Source organism: Rattus norvegicus, chromosome 2 (assembly GCF_036323735.1).
Source record: "Rattus norvegicus strain BN/NHsdMcwi chromosome 2, GRCr8, whole genome shotgun sequence".
NCBI lineage: Eukaryota > Metazoa > Chordata > Mammalia > Rodentia > Muridae > Rattus > Rattus norvegicus.
The window spans coordinates 204,679,778-204,704,076 of NC_086020.1; the positions used below are offsets into that span (position 1 = coordinate 204,679,778).

Consider the following 24,299-nt stretch of genomic DNA (forward strand, 5'->3'; position numbering starts at 1 on the left):
TTCTACAGTGATTAAATGGGTTTGTTAAGGTATCAGCTCTTTTGAAAAATCCAACAATATTTTTAATTTTACTTTCTGAGTTGAGTTTGGGGTGTAGAGTTTTTCTTAACCCCAGCGCTATACAGTTGTGAGTTACAGGTCATGCAGATACTCCACAGGCATGATGGTGCAGAGAGGAGTATTTGCATCTGTATTTTGAACACTTATGAATGCCTGGTTCCTGTTTTCCTTTTCTCTTTATTATTTATGAATTATGTATTTCCCTAAAGATTTTTGATTTACAATATCCTGAAGAGCAAATACCAAACATGAACCCTTGAAATCATATTTTTATATGCAGAGCTGAAGTTTTTAATATCTTCTATACAAAAACAGAAAGATCATAATGGTCTTCCCTTTCATGATATTACTAATTTCTGTTTTCAGACAATAAAACATAAGACTGCTTTTGATTAACAACATCATTCCGTTTATAGTTTGTAATTTTTTTCAGATTTTATTGACTTAGAAGAATAAGGCCTAAATACCTAAACACCTTCATGAATAGTACTTATACAAAAAATCCTTAAAAATAGTAATATCTAGTACATATCTTCTCAACCCTGAGCAATTAGGATTGTTAATATTTCTCCTTTTTAATTTTATCTTGTATTGTTATGGTGGAGAAATCCAGCTGGTATGTACCCATTCATCAGGAACATATTTACAAGTAGTGATAACATTTGCGGTGTGTTTTGTTATTTATTTGGCCACATTTTAAGCTAGATTCCCTTTTTGTTATGTTGACATTAACATGTTATTGTTAAATACTATGGACAGACTCGGGTGGAAGGTATTTGGAGTGAATATTTGTGACTGTAACAATAACTGAGATGTGGGTGGTATTTTATTTTTGTGGTATGGTGGCCCTTAGGTCCAAGTACCCAGCTCTTCAGGGCCATTTATTGTACCTTTAAGGATACCTTGCCATACTGGTAATTGTTGTGATTCACAGATGTCACTGATAGGTAGCACCGTCACTCTTTTCCCACTCTTGGCAATTTCTATAGTATTTTCTGGAACCATAGAAGCTAAACCAAAAGAAAGAGGCCGCCGTTGAGTCAGATCTAGCTCTAAGTTTGAGTCATCTGAGTCTTGAATCCTTAGTGTTTTGTGTCTTCATCAAATGGGGCTCCACCCTCTACTACTGGTAGACCATCAATTTCGATTATCGGTAGTCTGAATTATTTGAGGAGTTCACTTACACTTCTCTGGCAAACCATTTGAAAAGAGTTTGCTAATGCTAGGTTCTGGGGATTTTGTTAATCTATGGTTCTTTTTGTTCCAAGTGGCCTAACTCATACACACACACACACACACACACACACACACACACACACACACACACACACACACACACTTTATGATGGAATTAGCACTATGCAGATGATATGAAGTGGGAAACAGAGTAACAGATATGGACTCCATGTGAGGAGAGTAGAGGGACGTCAATACAGAAAGAGGAGAGAAGTTACATGAAAGTAGTTTATAAAGCTTCAGTGAGTCAAAGAATAATCTCCTCACTCAGTCCCTCTCTTGATAACTTCTGCATTCTGAACAATTCCCCTTTCAATAGTTAAGAAAATGTATAGGTTTTTCATTAACTCAAGCTGTAACAAAACCTATATTTTATGTGTATCCTAAAGGCATCAATCTAGATGTTTCTATGATTAAGCCGTATGGATAATATTTAGTTGCTAGCATGATGTCACAATTTTCTTAAAATATTATCTTAAATACATAAAGGTCATAGTTTTGTAGTATGGAATGTTTAATTATTGAATGAAACTATACTAATATGGAAAAAGTACATTTCTTTAAATTTAACACTAGAATATAAATTCAATTTGAAAATTATAATTTAATTGTACTTTATGAGGAATAATTAAGTAAAGGCTAATTGAGCCCTCTTTTGGTTTAGCCTCTCTGGATCTGTGGATTGCTCTTTTTTAATTTACAGTTAGTATTCACTTAATAAGTGATCACATACCTGATGTTTGTCTTCCTAGTTCTGGGTTACCTCACTACCCACTACTACCACACCCCTCTAGCATCTTCTTTCTCTGGGGCATTAAGCCTCCAGGGGACAAAGCAGATGCCCTCTCACTGAGGCCAGATAAAGCAGTCTTCTGCTACATAAGTAGCAGGCAAGGGCCAGGGACCAGCCCATGTATACTCTCTGGTTGATGGCTTACAACTTGGGAGCTCTGAGGGGTCTGGCTAGTTGATACTATTGTTCTTCCTATGTGATTGCAAACCCCTTCAGATCCTTCAGGTCTTCCCCTAACTTTTCCATAGGGGTCCCTAAGATCAGCCCAATGTTTGGCTGGATCTGTATCTGTCTCAGTCAGGTGCTGGCAGAGCCTCTCAAAAGACAGTCATGCCAGGCTCCTGTCTGCAAGCACATCTTGGCATCAATAGTGTAGAGGTTTGGTATCTGTGTGTGGGATGAATCCCAAGGTGGATTGGTCTCTGGATGGCCTTTCCTTTAGGCTCTGGTCCATTTTTTGTCCCTGCATTGCCTTTGGACAGGAACAATTCTGGGTTAAAAACTTTGAGATGGGTGGGTAGCCCCATCTGTCAATTAACACCATGTCTATACTGGACGTGGTCTCTTCAGGGTCCATCTCCTTCTGTGGGGCATTTTGCCTAATGTCATCCTGACTGGATCCTGGGAGCCTTCCACCCACGTGCCTGTTGTTGACTTTCTAGTGATTGCCCTGTTCCCCACTCCACACTGCTGCATATTTCTTCTGTTCCTTTTCCTGGGCTTCTGGGCTTCTCTCCTGCATGACATTATTTTTTTTTTGATTCTTTTTTTTGGAGCTGGGGATCGAACCCAGGGCCTTGCGCTTCTTAGGCAAGTGCTCTACCACTGAGCTAAATCCCCAACCCCGACATTATTTTTTAATACCTGAGTAATACTTAATACGAGGAGAGGTGCTTAGTCTTATTGCAACGTGATAGGCCTTGTTTGGTAGATAACCTTAGGAGGCCTGGTTTTCTGAAGGGAAACAGAGGAGGAGTGGATATTGGGGAGAGGGATTGGCAAGAGGAGAGGGAGGGGAAAATGCAGTCCAGATGTAATATACAAAAGAAGAGTAAAGGAACAAAACCAAGGGAACACAAAAGAAAAGGTAGGAAAGGAAAGCAAAAGAAAAGAGAAAGTCTCATTGTCTCCATCGTAAAATAGTTTCAGCAGTTGGAGAAGTTTTGTGCAAGTCTCCAAAAAACAACCTGGAATTACTTAACTAGGGCAGAAAACCGTACAATTTATGTTTGCTCATTCTTATGCAATTGAAAAAGAAAGTAATATTGGCTCGAATCTACGGACTTTAGTTAAAGTCCTTACCTTTTCCTTGCAGGTTTGTAAGCTCATGTCTGCTTCTTTGTTACCAAAAAGAAATCATATTAAATTGACCTTTTCCAAAACTCAGGCAGTACCTATGTCTTAGACAAATGTATAGCTAAACTGATGTATGCTGATGCTCTTGACTTTGTTATCCAGACACCGAATTGACCTTCGGCCTGATCTTCCAGCCAATTGCATCCACTTGGTCTTTCCAGTCCTTAGTTTGCAAGCATTTGAATCACAGTAAACTTGTAAGGAAAAAAAATCGTCAAGTAACATATATTCTAAAATAGAGCTGCTGCTGACAGAGTCCTGTACTACAATTTGCTAAAACCATTTCTGGCTCACAAGTAGAAGTTTAAACATTTCTTTTTATTCCTTAATTCTGTCCAGTCAATTCTTATAATGAATGTTGTTCTCATTCACTTTCCTTTTTGCAATTCAGGAGCCTTTCCCATCTTTAAAAGTTTGGAATCTAGTTCAGTGCACTTCCTTTGAAACGCACCTTCAGTGCTTTGTCAAATTGCCTTGCCGTTCTTTAACACATATTGCATTATCCTTGGTTGTCGCGATCACTCTGAGAAGCTCGCCGTGAAATGCTAGAGGAGTGTTGGACTATCAGTCCAATTTCTAGATTTGAATTCCAGGTCATTTCTTCTAAAACCAGTGAGTACTTTAACAAGTTAACTGGACACACAAAGTACATCATCCATATTGCTGTGAATATGGAAAATATAAGATTAAGTCATATTTGGATCATTGAATATTTTAACACATCTTTCTCTCTGGAAATCACAGTGAAATATGTTTATATTCAAGACAATATAAATAGAATTGAGGTCAGAATTCTGACTGTTAGACGTTACCTCTAGTTCATGTAACAGAATCATCTCATTCCCTACAGGATTAGATGCCATTCCAAAGCTATCCCAATATGGTTGTTATGTAAACACAACAATATCATATTAAATGACTTTTCTGAGGTTTTTAAATACCATTTGATTTTTACAAGCTCTAGATTATTTTTTAAAATGTTACTGAAAATATTGTAGCCTTTGAAATTAGAGCTTATCATTGAAGTATGAAGTACTTAGGGACTGGATGTATAATTTGCAAATTGATTCTACTTTAATTATTAAAATTGATAGTTTATGCTTTCTTCTCAAATGCATATACTTATCTAATTAAAATTATCAATATCATAAATTCCTCATTAACTCCATAACATTTTAAGGCCATGAGTTTCTCTACAATCTCAACAAATTCCGTAACACTCATCATTATTAACACTGACTGAACTTCATATTTCAAAAAACAAACTGCCTTTGTAACTCAAATGTGAAGTTTTAGTCCAGAGCCATTGTTTCAGTTACCTGACACTGGGACAAACTAATTGCCAGAAGCAACTTGAAGAGAGAAGGACTTACTTTGGCTCTAAGGTGCATGGCAAAGAAGACAGTGACTGGGACGAGCTACTGTCCCTGGTGGAGGAACTGTGTGCTTATATGAAGGCTGTGCAGGAGGCAAAGAGGAAGTCCTACCTTTTCAGTGCTCAGCTATCTTGCTCCCCCCATATCATTCTGTGTAACCACTCGGTCTAGAGCCCAGAGTTCCTCAGGTTTCTAGAACATCACTACTATATGGGAACACAATCAAACCCACAGACTTGTGTGGGACATTACACATAGAAACCATAATGCTTTTTCTCAATATATTTATTTTCTTTATTTTTGTTCAGGGACCTCCTGGTTTACCTGGTCTCAAAGGTGATCCTGGCTCCAAGGGTGAAAAGGTAAAAGGACGTCTTATTAGGATTCTAGAACACGAATAGCAGATGTGATAACTTTCTCAAGGCCACTTAAAAGGCAATTTCAAACTATACTTCTGTCTACCTGATTATAGGAAATGATAACAACTTTCAGATTCTCAAATGTTTTTAGAGAAGGAAAAGTATGCAGATAGTTGTGAAAAAGGTTTCATCAGGAGAGCGATTTCTTAATGATGCCTTTTAGACACCTTATGGAGAAAGCACGTGGTTACGCTAAGTAACTCTCCCCCAAAAATAGAATGAATAGCAACAGTGACTACTTTTCTGTTTTAAACATGAAAGCAAAAGTTTTAAATCAGAAATGTTTTTGAAATAATAATACGCTCTCCCAGGTTTTATATTGTGTTTTACCACATAAAGAAAATGAGCCATTTCTATAATGGAATAACAATCCATTTACATCTCTAGAACTCTGTTAAAGACTAAACAGTCCCTAAAGAATATGAAAGACTTCAGATTAAATGAGATGCTTACTGAACTAATGAGCGCTCTGGTTTTTATCTTACTAACACGCCATTTGGACGTTATTGGGTATTTTTTTTTCAGCTTATTGCAGACAAAGCACTAATGATTTTTTTTTGTAGAAAGCTCTTTTATTTGTAATACTCCATTCTTAATAAAGGCTGCTCTTCCTGTAAGCAGTAATGGTCCACTTAATTATATGGAGGTTCTAAACTCTAGATTTCATGAACAAGGCTTATCGAAACCCCTCCATTTCTTTGATAATATGTTTCACGACTACAATGTCATCATGGCTATAACATATATTACTATTTTTTCTTTAATTTGTATAGGGACATCCTGGTTTAATTGGATTGATTGGCCCTCCAGGAGAACAAGGGGAAAAGGGTGACAGAGGACTTCCTGGGACTCAAGGTTCTCCAGGAGCCAAAGGTGATGGGGTGAGTATAGTCAGATGGTTTGGCCATGTCGTTACGACAGCACAGTATAGTTACACATTCACACAGGATTTTATGATGATCACTGGAGGGCTTTAGGGCACCCATATTCTTACCTGCTTTAGTTTATGCTCCTTTAAAAATATTTTAAAGCTTCTGTAAGGCAAAGGACACTGTGGTTAGGACAAAACGGCAACCAACAGATTGGGAAAAGATCTTTACCAATCCTACAACAGATAGAGGCCTTATTTCCAAAATATACAAAGAACTCAAGAAGTTAGACCGCAGGGAAACAAATAACCCTATTAAAAAATGGGGTTCAGAGCTAAACAAAGAATTCACAGCTGAGGAATGCCGAATGGCTGAGAAACACCTAAAGAAATGTTCAACATCTTTAGTCATAAGGGAAATGCAAATCAAAACAACCCTGAGATTTCACCTCACACCAGTGCGATTGGCTAAGATCAAAAACTCAGGTGACAGCAGATGCTGGCGAGGATGTGGAGAAAGAGGAACACTCCTCCATTGTTGGTGGGATTGCAGACTGGTAAAACCATTCTGGAAATCAGTCTGGAGGTTCCTCAGAAAATTGGACATTGAACTGCCTGATGATCCAGCTATACCTCTCTTGGGCATATACCCAAAAGATGCCTCAACATATAAAAGAGACACGTGCTCCACTATGTTCATCGCAGCCTTATTTATAATAGCCAGAAGCTGGAAAGAACCCAGATGCCCTTCAACAGAGGAATGGATACAGAAAATGTGGTACATCTACACAATGGAATATTACTCAGCTATCAAAAACAACGAGTTTATGAAATTCGTAGGCAAATGGTTGGAACTGGAAAATATCATCCTGAGTGAGCTAACCCAATCACAGAAAGACATACATGGTATGCACTCATTGATAAGTGGCTATTAGCCCAAATGCTTGAATTACCCTAGATCCCTAGAACAAACGAAACTCAAGACGGATGATCAAAATGTGAATGCTTCACTCCTTCTTTAAATGAGGAAAAAGAATACCCTTGGCAGGGAAGGGAGAGGCAAAGATTAAAACAGAGACTGAAGGAACACCCATTCAGAGCCTGCCCCACATGTGGCCCATACATATACAGCCACCCAATTAGACAAGATGGATGAAGCAAAGAAGTGCAGACCGACAGGAGCCGGATGTAGATCGCTCCTGAGAGACACAGCCAGAATACAGCAAATATAGAGGCGAATGCCAGCAGCAAACCACTGAACTGAGAATAGGTCCCCTATTGAAGGAATCAGAGAAAGAACTGGAAGAGCTTGAAGGGGCTCGAGACCCCAAAAGTACAACAATGCCAAGCAACCAGAGCTTCCAGGGACTAAGCCACTACCTAAAGACTATACATGGACTGACCCTGGACTCTGACCCCATAGGTAGCAATGAATATCCTAGTAAGAGCACCAGTGGAAGGGGAAGCCCTGGGTCCTGCTAAGACTGAACCCCCAGTGAACTAGTCTATGGGGAGAGGGCGGCAATGGGGGGGGGGTTGGGAGGGGAACACCCATAAGGAAGGGGAGGGGGGAGGGGGATGTTTGCCCGGAAACCGGGAAAGGGAATAACACTCGAAATGTATATAAGAAATACTCAAGTTAATAAAAAAAAAAAAAGTGAAACATCAAAAAAAAAAGATTAAAAAAAAATAAAATAAGAATGTGATACAGACAGTTATAAAATAGGGTATAGCATAGAAATAACTGAAAAATTTACGAGAAATGGAGTCCAGCTCAAATAGTTTCCAAAGAAAATACTTTGAAATTACTTCTTGGGGAGAGAAACATGTCCCAGTTAATTCAGGACTATTTTTAATTGGTTTGTTTTTCAAATTTTCTGCATATCACATACATTAAATTTTTAGTTAATAAAAAAAAAATAAAAATATTTTAATAAATTAAAAATATGATTTAAGTTAAAATAATAAAAGACACAATGATGTAGATGTTTGTACCACTTATTCTTGATTCTACATTATAATCCAGTCTTATTTTGAAAGCTTTAGAGATGCCATAATGAATGTCTGTATAGCCCTCATAGCAGTGACTTAAAGCTATATATTGCAACGAATGGAAAAAGTCTTGGATTACTGAACAATATTTCATAACAAAAAATTATTCACTGTCCATAAATTTTCAGATTTTTGCAATATATGTAGCAAACCATGAAAAGGAAATGAACTAATATCCTTACTAATTGGATACTCTTCCCCCCTATAGGGCATCCCAGGTCCTGCTGGTCCCATAGGTCCTCCTGGTCCTCCAGGATTACCAGTAAGTACAAGACAATGGAAATATGAGGTAAACAGCAAGTATGCCAATGTAACCTATTGTCCTCGTGTTTACCTGTGTGTGTTTCTTTGTGTTTTCTAGGGTCCTGCTGGTCCGAAGGGTAACAAAGGATCTTCTGTAAGTGCTTGTCTCCTTTGAATAGTAGTGCTTCAGTGAAGTCTGTGGCATTTTTCTCTCACTTCATGGCTTGTCATGTTTTCTTTTTAACAGGGACCTACTGGCCAGAAGGGTGACAGTGGTATGCCAGGACCTCCTGGGCCTCCAGTAAGTGTATATTAGCAAGAACGATACTTTTTTAACAGGCATATGGGTGCAGGAAATATTTTGTCTGGACTTCTATAACAAGGGGAAGGAATATTCTGCCTAAAGTACTGATTTTGTAGGAAAATCCAACACGGTTCCTCAGGTTATCAACCTACATGTCAAGATTTGTTTTTTAAAGTATCATTTCTTACTTATAAATATTTCTTAATTGTATTCTACAATAAACTAATTAAACTTTCGAGGTAATTATGTACACTTGGGTCACATGTAATGAAACTAATGGAATGAATGCTCACAGAATGAACACACACACAAATATATTTATATGTATTTTTTATTAGCAATGATATTCTTCTGAAGTGTTTGTATTAAACTGTAGACCTATATGTAAGAAATTGTCTTCTGTTTTTCGAGGATATTGTTTTTTTTCCTAGCTAAAGTGTCTCCACTATATGTGTGTTTATTTAGTCCAGTCATAGGGCAAAATACAAGCAGAGTGTCCCTGTGGAAGCTGGAAATCCTAGACCAAACTGTCACAGGTGTGGTTTCTTCTGAAAGGTGTAGGAGGAGAAACTACTTTAAACCTCTCAGATTATACATAACACACTTTTCTTTGATTACCAACCTTGTCTAGATCTGTATCCACGTGACCACATTATTTTTCTTGTCATAAGAATATCAGTGATACTTCACTAGGCCTACCCAAATGACTTCAGCTTACCGAATCATATATTCCACGATCCAAATTGTAAGAAAGTTTGCAATCTGAGTTATTGTGCTGAGGGTCAGAAACAGTAAGTGCATATATAGGCAAAAGATGATTTGACGAGTGAGGATATGAATTAACTGTTTAATGTGGTTGTATGATTACATATCATTAAATTCAACTTATGGAATTTACTTCCAGAGTAATATAGAATAATGTAAGTTATGCATATTTTAATATGTTAATGGGGCAGATCACTTTTTTACTCCTTCAGAAAATAAGCTACTATTGAATAAAGTTTGGATAACCTAAAAGCTTTGTAACATTATATCTAATCATGGATATAGGTATACAAATCAAGATTAGTGAATAAATGAGAGTAACCTATGTAATATGTCGCCAAATTCATACTATGTTAATTTACAGAAAATGTACTAGTAATTATCTGCTTTGCAGACCTGCCTCAATTTCTCTACCATATTTTTCTAAAAATATATCTTTTCATATATGTCATTAATTTAGCAACGGATAGCTAAGCCAATTAATTTCTAAAACGAGTATTACTAGTAAATAAACTCACAGAATACCTTAATCTCTGAAGTAATGACACTCACATCAATTTGCTTGCAGGGTCCTCCTGGAGAAGTCATACAGCCATTACCTATTTTGTCACCGAAGAAAACAAGAAGACACACTGAAAGCATCCAGGCCGACGCAGGTGATAATATTCTTGACTACTCAGATGGCATGGAGGAAATATTTGGTTCCCTCAATTCTCTGAAACAAGACATTGAACACATGAAGTTTCCCATGGGTACACAGACCAACCCAGCACGAACATGCAAAGACCTGCAGCTCAGCCACCCCGACTTCCCAGATGGTATGTCAGTAATGACTAACACACATACTCTAAGCCGCCCGGCTACCCAAGTGACTTGTCAATACTTGTTAATATAGTTAATATAGTCTCTAAATAAAACTAAAGCAAATTACTATTACTTTTAGCCCTACAGATGGGGAAAAAAACAACATATTTATGCATGCATTCCAAGAAATGCTTTCTAAAGTTCTCTACAAAATCATGTTTTATTGAATTTTGATAGGATTATTTTTGGTTGCTTATTATTAACACAGATACATTTGTGTTAATACTCATAGCATAGTATTATATGTAACTAATATTCATATCACTACATTTATTACATGCTGACTTAATAACTTGTCTTATATTAAAATGATTATGGTAATATTAACTAATATGAGTATGTTAATATGGTTTAGTACATTAATCTTAATAACATGTATAAGAGTAAGTAGGTTAATAGTTGAATATTTGATACGTGGGTTTAGTGAATAGAATATTTAGGAATAATGATGACTTGTGGGAAAAATTTCATTTTCAGGCTGGAGGATGTTAAGAACACTAGGTGCCCGTGCATAGGATCTAGGCTCAGTACCAGCACCCACTGGTAGCATTTGCTACATTATCTGTAGTTCCAGTTTCCGGGGATTTTTGGTACTTCTGGCCTCCACAGGCACCAGCACACTCACTATTCTCACACACAGTCAGACAAGGCAATCATAGACATAAAATAAAACTAAAACTTTTTTAAAAAATCATTTTCCTTTTCCTTTGATGCACACATACCAAAAATAAATAGAACCAGCTCACTTAATAGTAATCATACTTTACTGTGCCTGTAGCCTCAAAATGCCTTGTATTTTTTGTTATCTGAGGAATTACCAGAATCGGGTTTGATACATAGATGGTAAAGTCATCTAATTAGTTATTTAATGAGCAGTAAGTACTTATCCAAGTCTCAGTTTTCTAATTTATTCTGAAGTATGCCTCTCTCTCTCCTTTACTCCCAGGCCATTATTGTTTTGTATGATTGATTTTAAATTAATGCTATGATTCATTTATATGTAACTCAGTACTTCTAGAAAAGTCAAACATAACTCACAAGTAGCACTATAAAATAAAGGCATCACAAAAATGTTATTATCTTAAACATAGTCTATTAACATGAGCAAACAGTAATGAGATCCTGCAGCAATGTGAAGCTCTGATTGTTAAGTCAGTATTTATGTCAAAAGATACATTTAGCTCAGTGACTTATAAGGAGATTTTAATGTGTAACTGGCATCATGCAAGCAATGAGATAGTGCCATTTAGCTTACCATATGCTAAAAAATCACTCTTCCTACTCCAAAGTTTAAAATACTTGCCAATCAATAGACTCCTGTTGGGTTCATATGACACTTAAATGAATATAAATGAGTATGACTATGTCATGTGAGTTATACACTGCAGAACTCTATAAATGATTTAATCAGGCAAAACCGATCACCAGGTGTAAAAGATAAGAACATGCATTGAATTACAAACCACGTATGATGCAGAAGAGCTGAAATGAAAAAGGATGAACACCCTATGGAATGCACTTTCCAATAATCGGAACATAGAAACCCACTTGGCTAAATTTTTACATTACTAATTAATTGAGATTATCATATTTGTTATATATTTATGAACATTGGTTCTACATACAGGTCCTCATAGTTTAATACAAAAATAACAGCCTAAAGACAGTCCTCTAATTATATGAATAGGAAAACCCAAGATTGCATATTTTATGTGTTACAAAAATAATATGAATTTATACAATAAGAGAAAGGGTTGATTCTGATCAAAATAATGTCATTAATTTTGATAGTTATATTTCTTCTGAAATAACAAAGAGATCATTAGCCATGATAATAATCAAAAGATTATTCCAGGAAAGTGTGGGGAACATTTGCAAAATTATGATGAAGCCAGATCCTGATGTTTGTGTAAAACCAAAACATAGCTCACTGAGAGTAAGCAGTCATGAACAGCCTGCAGAGTGATGTGTAGTAAATTAACAAAACAGAAAACCTTGTCAATAATTCTGGGTAAGGAACTGATTGACTATTCTACAGAAAAAAAGATGATGATACCAAATTTACAATTAAAATAGTCTTAGCTAAGTGTGGAATAAATTAGAAACATATCGAACATGGTGTTTATGGTGTATGGAACCCTCCTTAACCTTCTAACGCTTTTAGTGTTTTTTATATGTGCTTGGATAATTTGCCTGTCTGTCTCTCTGTCTCACCACCTCTCTGTCTCTGTCTCTGTGTGTATCTCTCTCTCTCTCTCTCTCTCTCTCTCTGTGTGTGTGTGTGTGTGTGTGTGTGTGTGTGTGTGTGTAACATGCATACATGGTGCCATGGAGGCAAAAAGAAAAAGAACAAAAAAAAAACCCATACAATTATAGTTGTGTGCCTCCAGACAGGTTCTGAGAATCAAACCACCCAGAAGAACTTTTTTTTTAATTTCGTTTAATCTTTTTTTACTGTCAAGATTTTTCTCCCCTTACCAGTTCATCCACTGACTGTTCCACATTCCAAAACTCCTCCCCCGCATCTCCACAAGGATGTCCCCACACCACATCACACCCCACACCACACCAGATATCCCCCCTTCTTGGAACCTCCAGTCTCTTGACGGTTAGGTGCATCTTTCCTGACTGAGTTCAGACCAGACAGTTCTCTACTGTATATGTGCTGGGGCCTCATATCAGCTGGTGTATGCTGTCTGGTTGGTGGCCCAGTGTCTGAGAAACCTTGGGGAGGGACAGGTTGGTTGAGACTGCTAGTCCTTGTACAAGATTGGCCTCTTCCTCAGCTTCTTCCAGCTTTTCCCTAATTCAACCACAGTGGTCAGCAGCTTCTGTCAATTGATTGGTTGTTAATATCTATATCTGATTCCTTCAGATGCTTGTTTGGTCTTTTGGAGGGCAGTCATGATAGCACACCATAGCCTCAGCAACAGTGTCAGGTCTTGGATCCTCTCCTTGAGCTGGATCCCAATTTGGGCTTGTTGCTAGACCTCGTTTTCCTCAGACTCTTCTTTTTTGTCCCTGAATTTCATTCAGACAGAAACAAGTATGGGTCAGAGTGTTTTGGCTGTGGAATGGCAACCTTATCCTTTACTTGATGCCCTGTCTTTCTGGAGGAGGTGGGCTCTACAAGTTACCTCTGCTGCCTGTAGGGCATTGAGTCCTGAGTGTCTCTCACCTCTCAGGTCTCTGGTACATTCTGAAGTTCCCCCCTCCTCCAGCCTCCTGAGGTTTTCTGTTTCTGTTCTTTCTGTTGGCCCTCAGGGCTTCAGTCCTGTGTCCCCCCCAACTCAATAGCTGATCAATTTCCCCTCTTCTCCTCCCCCTTCCCTCCCAGGTTCCTCCCTCCCTACCACTCTTGTGATTGCTTTTTTCTCTCTCCAATGTGGGATTGAAGAGTAGTTACTTGGGCCCTCAGGCTTGTTAACCTTCTGGAGTTCTGTGGATTGTATCTTGGGTGTTCTGTACTTTTTTGTGGCTAATATCCATTTATTAGTGAGTGCTCTTAAGCGCTGAGCCTCCTCTCCATCCCTGATGCTGTACCACTTTACCGAACAATTGTATCTTAAGAATTTGTCTATTAATATTTCATTCTGAAGGATATTTAAGGGCACTCTTATTTGAGATAATTGATACAAATTTATTTTTTATAGTGTATAAAACTATAAATTCCTAGAACATACAAAATAATAAAGATGGTGTGAGTGCCAAAATTGTAGATTATTTTTATTTATTTATATGGTTTTTCTAAGAAGCTATTGTGAAGGTATTGATAAAAAATGAGAATATTTTTGTTACATAAGATATTCAATTTACACGAAATATATAGAAGACATTGAAATTTAAAGAATTTCTCCTGATTATATGCAGTATTAGATGTTAAAGAATTAGATGATACTGTATATTTTAATTTCCCAATACTAAATGAACTTGAGCTTTTTAAGATGTAAATGGGACTGGAGAAATGGCTCAATGAGTAGGACTTTTGCATAGCATGAAGACATGAGTTTTGATCCCCAGCTCTCCCACAAAGCTGGTTATGGATGCACACATCTATAATCCCAATTTTGCCAGAGGAGTTCAAAGGATCCCAAGAGCTCACCAGCCAACTCGTCTGTTTGAATGGATGAGCTCCAGTTACACTAAGAGACTCTGTCTCAAAACAAAAGATGCAGAGATAGAAAGAACACCAAACATTGACCATTGCCTTCCATTCAATTACACACACATGTGCAGATGCAAGTGCACACATATTATGAGCAATGGTAAACGCTTTACACGCAGAAAATTTAAGTTCATAATCAGTGAATTGCTGTAATTTGAATTAATATTTGAAATGAAGTAGAAACTTATGTATGGCAGGAAAAGAAAGAGTGAAGGAATTGTCCCATATGCAATTTATCTTCTAATAACCCTGAGTAAAAATTCATTATTATTTAAAGAATAACTTTATATTATTCTCATTATTTACTATCTCCACTCACAAAATACCAAATATTAGTCATTAACATAACCAAATTTCTTCTATAACATTTCAGCAATGGCTTTACTAGCAGAAAGCAGTTCATCTTAGGATACCATTCAAAAAAATTGAGTTTATTATAAGAAGTTTTGTTATTAAATGTTATAGCCCCTGAGGCAACATACCAATCACCCTGTTTTGTTACACATGGAAAAATGTTGAATTCAGCTCTGAGCTTACTAAGATGTAGTGATATATGTGGGACTCGGGCTCTAGTCCACCCTATCCTTATTTGGATGGAGCTTATTCTGTATGGGTAAATGGAAAGCTCATAAGTGAGAGGGTTACAGTTAAGTGGCAACCAAAGTATGACTGGAATGCTAAGAACTAAGGAGATTATTCCAGAGTGGTTATTTAGATTATTTACAAAGATTTTAAGCAAAAGAAACATAAAGTAACTCTATTCAAATATACACTGATATATGACAAAAACAGTGCATGAAATTTAATATCTAATGTGTTTCATTTTGATACCGTTTGCTTTGTACATGAAGGGTTTTTTTTTTAACTTCTAGGTGAATATTGGATTGATCCTAACCAAGGCTGCTCAGGTGATTCCTTCAAAGTTTACTGTAATTTCACAGCTGGTGGTGAGACGTGCATCTATCCAGACAAAAAATCTGAGGGAGTAAGTACCAATCTATTTGGCAGTGAATGTTGACACTTCCTGTCATGTTTTTGCAATATTGAACTAAACAGGAAAATTTTACTGTCGTATTTTCATTTATCTGCTTTTCTTACAGGGTAATTAGAATATTTCATTTGCATAAACATGAATAAGGCACCAAGCTGGTGCTCCTGGTTCACACGTACTTCTTTCCTTCATGTTGTTACCCAGATGTATTCTTTAGGCACCTGCTTGCTCTCAAAAATTCTATGGCTTTCCATGACACAGCACGGCTGAATCTCAAATCTTAGAGAACATAAGCTATTCTCTGCCCATTATCACATGATAGAACTCGCAGCTGCATATTATGTTGAAAGTGGAACATTTTATAAACTATTAATCTCTTTTTAAAATGAACACATGCCAACTTTACAAATATTTTGAATATTTGATCTCGCCAAACAAATTCCCTGATTCTCGCTTCACGGTATTTGGATATTGAGGTTTATCTCTAGAGACACTGGCCGATCTTCCGTGTAAAGAACCGTATTCAACTCACATAATGACATTGTCTGATATTATATAAGTAGGAAAATATCTATTTACTCTATTCAGTTATTAAACCTTACCTTTCGTATCAAGCAGTGTGGCAGACAGAGGGATAGAAACTACTTCAAATATGTCAGCTAACAATGTTTAGAAAGTCATATATAATTATATATAACCATCATTTACTTACATTTCAAATGTTATCCCTTTTCCCAATTTCCCATTTATAACCCCTCATCCCATCACCCTCACCCTTCTTCTATGAGAGTGTTCCCCCACTCATCCACCCACTCCTTCCTACCTTCCTGCCTTCCTGTCTTCCCATCCTGACATTTTCTTACACTGGGCATCAAGCCTTGGCAGGGCCAAGGGCTTCTCCTCCCTTTGGTGCCCAAAAAGGCCGTCCTCTGCTCCATATGCAGCTGGAGCCCTGGGTCTGTCCATGTGTACTCTGGATGGTGGTTTAGTCACTGGGAGCTCTGCTTGTTTGGTATAGTTGTTCTTAATTCTTGAGAAGTCTATGATTTAAGCTGGATGAGACAAGCATATTTCCTTGAAAGAAGTCATGTAAATTTACATGACTTCTTTCTGCTCTCTTATAGCCTGTAATGTGCTTTTTGAGTTAGTTTCTCCCTTTTCTGTGCTTTTGGCTAGAAAATCTATCAGGAAGGCAATAATAACTCAGTCTTCATCCATGACATTCACAGGATCTAGCTTGAAGGTTGTTCATATATCGTTTTATGCAATATAGGACCCATACGATTCAGAACACTTGTTGGCCTTCTAATCATACCAAATTTTCTGATAAGCATGCAGACAATGATATTCATAATTTTATCCATTTTTAAAATGTTTTTCTATTCTCTCCCAACAGGTAAGACTTTCATCTTGGCCGAAGGAGAAACCAGGAAGTTGGTACAGTGAATTTAAGAGAGGAAAACTGGTATGTTGCTGCCTCCATATCCAACAAAATCTCTTAAACTCCTTAGGTGAAGCTCCAACCAAGTGTCCTCAGAAGCTGAATCAAATACATAAGTAATGCCATGAAGAGTTTCGCATGCTTCCATAGTTCCCAGCCTTCAGGTCTTAGACATCAGTAATACCTTAAAGCTTAAAGCATTGAATCAAAGTAACTGAAAGGATTTATGAAAAAGAAAGTATAATCAAATGAAAGATGCGGCTTAGCATCATAAAACAGGGTTTTTTTTTTTAATAAAAGTAGCGAGAGTCAAAATACATCATCTACCTAGTATCTCTAACTCCATCTATTTTAATTTCTGTCTCCTTGAAACACAATTGCTCTTTGTTCCTAATTCAACGAGAACCTGAAGAATGTGCAAGTTTTCCCTCCTCGGTTTCATGAATATAATAAACAATTGACAGCTGAATATAATAAACAATTGACAGCTCGTTTTTTGTGTGAAGCCCATTTTACTTAAATATTTCAATGCAGTGACCAATTCCATGTAATAGTTTGCTAGAAATAAAGTAAGATTAAAGCCCTAATTAAATTATATTAAAGGCTGTTAAAATGATTTTTTTAGCTAATTAGGAATTTCTCACTATTTCCCAATAATCCTGGTAATTATTCACTTATTTAATATTTTAAGTGGCATTACTTTCCACAACTAATAAATTATATATTTAATCCCCTTACTTATACACACGCATCGATATTCAGCAATGACTTCTAATGAAGCTTTCCACCTGACTTAAATATTTTTAGTCATATACTGGATATATGTGATGCTTTTTCATCTATTTCAGTGGTAGTAAACATATATAGAAGTGTAGGTTAATTTTATTTTAATTTATTTTACTTTGTGTAATGCACATCTAAAATACATTTCAACCTCACAAAAATCATCATTGCAATTTGTTAATTAGTAAGATTAAGTAAACTCCATTAAAAATAATACAGAGATTACAGATTTTCATGAACTCAATCTGAATACTTTATTTAAATCATGTACTACATACTTTCTGGAACACAGATTACTCCATTCCTGTCAAAATAGTTGAAGATGCCTATACCTTAATAATTTGCAACTCAGAACACTTTACTCTGTAAGAACAAGATCGTGATTGATACATACGTTGACTAAAGTTTTCTGGGGTGCTATGCTTGATGATGTTGATTTAAAAATAGAACCTATGCTTTACCTGAAAATGGACAAATTCCCATCTATGCTAAGAAGTCAAAACATTGTAGAAGACTAGGACAGTGTTAAAAATTCATGTAAAGTAGATAGATTGCAAGATTTCTGAAGAATCAAACCATATAAAAACCATCCACTGTTTACTTTGTGGCAAGAGTCTTCTTTTTTTTTCAAGAAAATAATTACTATCTTACCATTTAAAAATTTACAACTATACTTAAATATCTCTTGGAAGCAGAACATTTGCTCTCTTACAGTATTTACTTGTTAGAAAAAAGGCAGGAAGATAAAGTAAAGTAGTTTAAAATCTGAGCAGTATTTTAATAACTGAGGTGTGTGGGGAGTCCCAGTGCTGGGGGCAAAGCCCCTATCTGACTTTTTTGACTCTTGCCACATTTCTTTATAAAATGATAGTATTCCCTTTAGGATCACCAAGACCTGGCAGTGTTATTCACAGCCAGTATTTAACTATCCCAAGAATGAAGAACTGTAAAAAAATAAGAGTAATTGAAAAGGAAGAACAGTCCTGATATGCCTCATTACTCTTTTCTGCCAGCTTTCCTATTTAGATGTGGAAGGCAATTCCATCAATATGGTACAAATGACATTCCTGAAACTCCTGACTGCCTCTGCCAGACAAAACTTCACCTACAATTGCCACCAGTCAACTGCTTGGTATGACGTCTTATCAGGAAGTTATGACAAAGCACTTCGGTTTCTGGGATCTAATGATGAGGAAATGTCCTACGAGAACAACCCACACATCAAAGCTTTGTATGACGGCTGTGCGGTGAGTCTAGTCTCAGTCTGCTTTCTTTCCAGGAGTTCGGGCTTGAGAAGCAGTGTGGGCTGCTTGGTTAAGGTGCAAATCCAGATGTGTTTCTTAAAGTGGGTATCAGTTATTAGGAAGACTTAGTGCTCAGCACTGACATATTAAAATTTAAGATACAACATATTAGAAACCACCTAGACACATGGACACATGATACCCTGAAATACAGTCCTAAATATCTAGTTTTGAAGATCTAGCAGAAGGTAACATTAGACCATATGTTGTTATGTATGCATCTGATGCTTGAAAAATATTAACAAGTCATTCAAATTAAAATAAAATAAAAACAGTATACTAACCAACCCCTGAATCTAAGAGTTTAAAAATGACAAAGGAATTGTATTGTATTATTCATAGACCTTTTTTGTTTGCCTTTTGAAAGAAACATCATACAAGCTTTTGAGCAATTGCATATTTTCCCCTGGAATTTCATTTATTCTCTAAAATTTTTTTAACATGTGGGAATTTCATATAATAGCAATTGCCTTTGTTTAGAGTTAATGGCCCAAGTGATGTCAGTTACAAACAACAAAGTCCATTATTTTAGCAATCTGAGTTTTGGTACAAGAAAAAAGAAGAAGAGGGGAAAAAGTGAGTCAGGAAAAGATCTAGAAAACTCCCCAGTGTATTGCATTGTTGTGGTTATAAAATTAACCACAGTAGAAATATTTTACTTTTAACTAACTGATCTGAATTCCTACGCTTTTGCCATCAAAACTGGTGGTGTGCACCTGGAAGAATGGAACCTAGAAGGTCCATTAGGTGGGCTAAGGTCTCATGCAAGAGCCAACTTTAATTAGAGCATCAGACAACTTATGTTCTGAAGAAGTAAAGAATACATGAGCTCAAGCAGAATAGAAATTCAAAGATGGGGCCTGCTTGAAAATACCTTTTGAATAGCAAAAGCAAGCAACATTGTGTAATCAAAAGCAAACCCACTCATGTGTACTACACTTGGGAGGGGCACAGAAGCAAATTCCAAGAATAAACCCTTGCTTAGGAGAACCAGAGGAAATTATGTCAGAACTCTCATCACGCAGCTCAGTGTCTCATCACACATGGACAGTGTTATTCTGATTTCTCCTAAAATAATTTAATTTTGTTTTTGTACCTTTAAACTTAAATTAGTAAGAATTTATTTATGTATGACTCAGTAGATACATTTCATACTGAGTTATATGTTTTCACTCAGATTCTTTTTAAACATGCATAATCAAGCAATTGAATCATACAGCAAAGTCTAATTGTCAACAAAGTTTAAATCTTCATGTGACATCATTGATTTAAAAAAAAATTTTTTTACCAAGTTATCGGTGATCTCTTCTCTCTCACTTTTATAGCTCAGATCAGAAAATTAACTAAGGAAATAACATGTATTTTAATAATATTAAGTAATAAAACAACTTTTAATTTCTGCTTAACTTTACAGTCCCGAAAAGGCTATGAAAAGACAGTGATTGAGATCAATACTCCGAAAATTGATCAAGTACCCATCATTGATGTAATGATCAATGATTTTGGTGATCAGAATCAGAAGTTTGGATTTGAAGTTGGTCCAGCTTGCTTTCTTGGCTAAGATTAGGATGAAGACCATATGAAACCAACAGAAAAAATACCTTGGTGCCGCCAATCCATTTTATGCCACATGCAAGTTTTGAATAAGGACGGTATAGGAAACCTGTTTAGGAATCACTGATGCCTGACGGAGGCACAGTCCAAGGAAAGAAGTTCTGGTAGTCATAACCATGTAAGGTAGTGGCTGAGATGGCAACAGGGCTCATTCTTGATTCTCAACCCTCATCTCTCCTTTTCCTATTTGGATTTTGTTGGTGCTGTAGAAAACAAAAAGAGAGAAAATATATATTCGTAAAAAAAAATGGTGCTCATTCCCATCCATCAAAGATATAGTAAAAGTGTCTTTAATAAATTGTAATTATTTTATGTACAGTTCTACACTGTCTTCCCTGTGTCCATTTCCAAAACTTGCACGTGACTCTGAATCCCACCTATCTCGAATTTTGTGACAGTTGTGCAACTGTGATGACAATAAATATTGTGATACAAAATCTCAAGTTGTATTTCTGCAGACTCTAATTGCCTTTCTTTGATTGATAATAAAATGCCTTTGTATGTGTTGATGTTGAAGAGTTCAGTTATTTGATGTCATTGACGAATTTCACAGTGGTCAAACCCAGACACGCCCATCATCCCTGTTCTGCTAAGAGTAACTTTTTGAGTTTCAGCAAGAAATGTCACGCATTTTAAAAATTAATTAAGTGCTATACCTCGAAAATTTTCTTCTCAGAACCCAGACTTCACCAAATACTTGTATATATGGAAAACAAGAAAATTTATATTTTTGGACAGGAAAGTATGTATGAGAAACTGTTTTTAACATCCACCCAGGAATTAAGTTTTTGTACAATTATTTCTCTACCTAATCTTTCATTGCCTTCAGTGTGCTTCAGTAATGCAAACTGATATTAAAGATGGAAAATAAGCAATTGTTTATGAATTTGTGCAATGTTAGGTTTTTAACAATGGACTTTTAAAATCTGATACAAGTGGCATAGTCCAAAATATTATTTTACTTGCCCAATGAATACAGTTCCTTTATTTTAAAGTAATTATTTTCAACATCTGACCAACCTAGTAGCTAAATACATAGGGTGGACTGTTTCAAAAGTCATATTTGCTCAAGACAATCAATTCCTCTCTTTTTTTCCACTAAGGTATTTTTCTTTAACATACCTTGGAGTAGCAATAAAATTTTAAAATCACCAACTGAATTTTGTATCTATTTTAAGTAATATATGTAAGACTTGAAAATAAATGTTTTATTATAATTTCTTATATGAAGTGTTAAATTAATTGATACCAGATACCACTGGAACATTTATCAACTGATAATTTATCTCAAAGAACATAATCTGTAATCTTGACATTTAAAAGTGAACATTTGTAATTCGGAATTTCTTTATTTCTGAAACCAAGTTTGTAAATGTCCTTTGGAGGAAGGAGATATGAATTTTATCAATAAATCAAGTCTTGTCTACCTGGATTGGTCATTTTCTTTCTTAAGCAGGTTGCAATTCACTCTTATCTACAAAAAGACTTTTGATTGTCACACTTGACCATCCAGAAGAAAAATCTATAACCCTTGCATGTTAACCTTCAAAGATAAGTTCTCAAATATAGTTGATGATGGCATACATTTCCAAAAAAATGATAACTTATATTTAGCATTTCAAAATGGCCTTTACAGGTAAATATTTTACAAAGTCTCATACAGGTTCATGACTTCAAAACTAAAAATATTTCCCAGCAAATTATTAATTCTTTAAATCATAATGAGATAATGTTAGTTTAGGAAGAAAGTTTTCATAGAACAGTTAAATTACATGCATTAAAGAAAGAATATGTTGTATATTAACTTATGCCAAAGTAGTTGTCTTTTTAATGAAATAAATTTGATAGCTAAGATAATAAATGCAGACACACTTTGTTCATTTTTTTATGGACATGATCTTTTATCTGACATGAGAATTTTTCTCTCTTTCCTTGGATGATTTCATCTGGACAATAAATAAAACCAGGAAAATTAAGAGCACATTAATTAGATGACATTGGAAGAAAACAAAGTTATTGGAATTAAAAGTACAGATGCTTTTTCGATCTTGGACAAAGAATGGGTCACATGATAGTACAAGGAATTTTTGGAATAATTTTCATTCTTAAATTATAAGCCCAAAGTAAACAAAATAACTTGAAAAGGATTGTTTTGAGTGAATAAACATTTTATTATACTTCTTTTAATGGAAACCATCACAAAATGTCAGAAATTTTGGGAAGATGACTTTTTTTTTTATTAACTTGAGTATTTCTTATATACATTTCGAGTGTTATTCCCTTTCCCGGTATCCGGGCAAACATCCCCCTCCCCCCTCCCCTTCCTTATGGGTGTTCCCCTCCCGACCCTCCCCCCATTGCCGCCCTCCCCCCACCAGTCTAGTTCACTGGGGGTTCAGTCTTAGCAGGACCCAGGGCTTCCCCTTCCACTGGTGCTCTTACTAGGATATTCATTGCTACCTATGAGGTCAGAGTCCAGGGTCAGTCCATGTATAGTCTTTAGGTAGTGGCTTAGTCCCTGGAAGCTCTGGTTGCTTGGCATTGTTGTACATATGGGGTCTCGAGCCCCTTCAAGCTCTTCCAGTTCTTTCTCTTATTCCTTCAACGGGGTTCCTATTCTCAGTTCAGTGGTTTGCTGCTTGCATTCGCCTCTGTATTTGCTGTATTCTGGCTGTGTCTTTCAGGAGCAATCTACATCCGGCTCCTGTCAGTCTGCACTTCTTTGCTTCATCCATCTTGTCTAATTGGGTTGCTGTATATGTATGGGCCACATGTGGGGCAGGCTCTGAATGGATGTTCCTTCAGTCTCTGTTTTAATCTTTGCCTCTCTCTTCCCTGCCAAGGGTATTCTTGTTCCCCTTTTAAAGAAGGAGTGAAGCATTCACATTTTGATCATCCGTCTTGAGTTTCATTTGTTCTAGGCATCTAGGGTAATTCAAGCATTTGGGCTAATAGCCACTTATCAATGAGTGCATACCATGTATGTCTTTCTGTGATTGGGTTAGCTCACTCAGGATGATGTTTTCCAGTTCCAACCATTTGCCTACGAATTTCATAAAGTCGTTGTTTTTGATAGCTGAGTAATATTCCATTGTGTAGATGTACCACATTTTCTGTATCCATTCCTCTGTTGAAGGGCATCTGGGTTCTTTCCAGCTTCTGGCTATTATAAATAAGGCTGCAATGAACATAGTGGAGCACGTGTCTTTTTTATATGTTGGGGCATCTTTTGGGTATATGCCCAAGAGAGGTATAGCTGGATCCTCAGGCAGTTCAATGTCCAATTTTCTGAGGATCCTCCAGACTGATTTCCAGAATGGTTGTACCAGTTTGCAAGATGACTTTTTTTATTGGGTATTTTTTATTTACATTTCAAATGTTTCCCCTTTTCTGGATTCCTGTTCACAAACCACTATTCTATTCCCCCTCCTCTTTATATGATGGTGTTACCCCTTCTACCCACCCACCCCTTCCTGCCTCCCCAGCCTAACTTTCCTCTATACTGGGGCATCAAGCCTTGTCAGGACCAATGATCTCTCATCCCAATGATGCCACCCTCTGCTACATATGCAGCTGGAACCATGGGTCTGTCCATGTGTACTCTCTGGATGGTGATTTAGTCCCTGGGAGCTCTGGTGGGTTGGTATTGCTGTTCTTATGAGGTT

The 24,299-nt window shown here is 36.5% G+C and overlaps 1 protein-coding gene and 1 non-coding gene across 4 annotated transcripts in view; one reads left to right on the plus strand and one right to left on the minus strand.

Annotated features, from left to right (window-relative positions):
* Positions 1–22,487, plus strand: part of Col11a1 (collagen type XI alpha 1 chain) — a 193,129-nt gene extending 170,642 nt beyond the window's left edge. For 2 of the 3 annotated variants that reach the window (XM_006233210.5, XM_063281374.1), the window contains 10 exons: positions 5,130–5,183; positions 6,014–6,121; positions 8,369–8,422; positions 8,522–8,557; positions 8,651–8,704; positions 10,041–10,290; positions 15,374–15,486; positions 16,889–16,957; positions 18,730–18,963; positions 20,435–22,060. In XM_006233210.5, coding sequence (XP_006233272.1) covers positions 5,130–5,183; positions 6,014–6,121; positions 8,369–8,422; positions 8,522–8,557; positions 8,651–8,704; positions 10,041–10,290; positions 15,374–15,486; positions 16,889–16,957; positions 18,730–18,963; positions 20,435–20,581 — 1,119 coding nt within the window. In that variant the 3' untranslated portion in view covers positions 20,582–22,060. Of the gene's footprint in view, positions 1–5,129; positions 5,184–6,013; positions 6,122–8,368; positions 8,423–8,521; positions 8,558–8,650; positions 8,705–10,040; positions 10,291–15,373; positions 15,487–16,888; positions 16,958–18,729; positions 18,964–20,434 lie in introns of all 3 variants that reach the window. The other variant, NM_013117.1, reaches the window with a different exon arrangement.
* On the minus strand, positions 2,859–2,931 carry Trnal-aag14 (transfer RNA leucine (anticodon AAG) 14). Its single transcript has one exon. It is a non-coding gene; the product is annotated as a tRNA-Leu (tRNA).
* Positions 22,488–24,299: the final 1,812 nt, after the last annotated feature.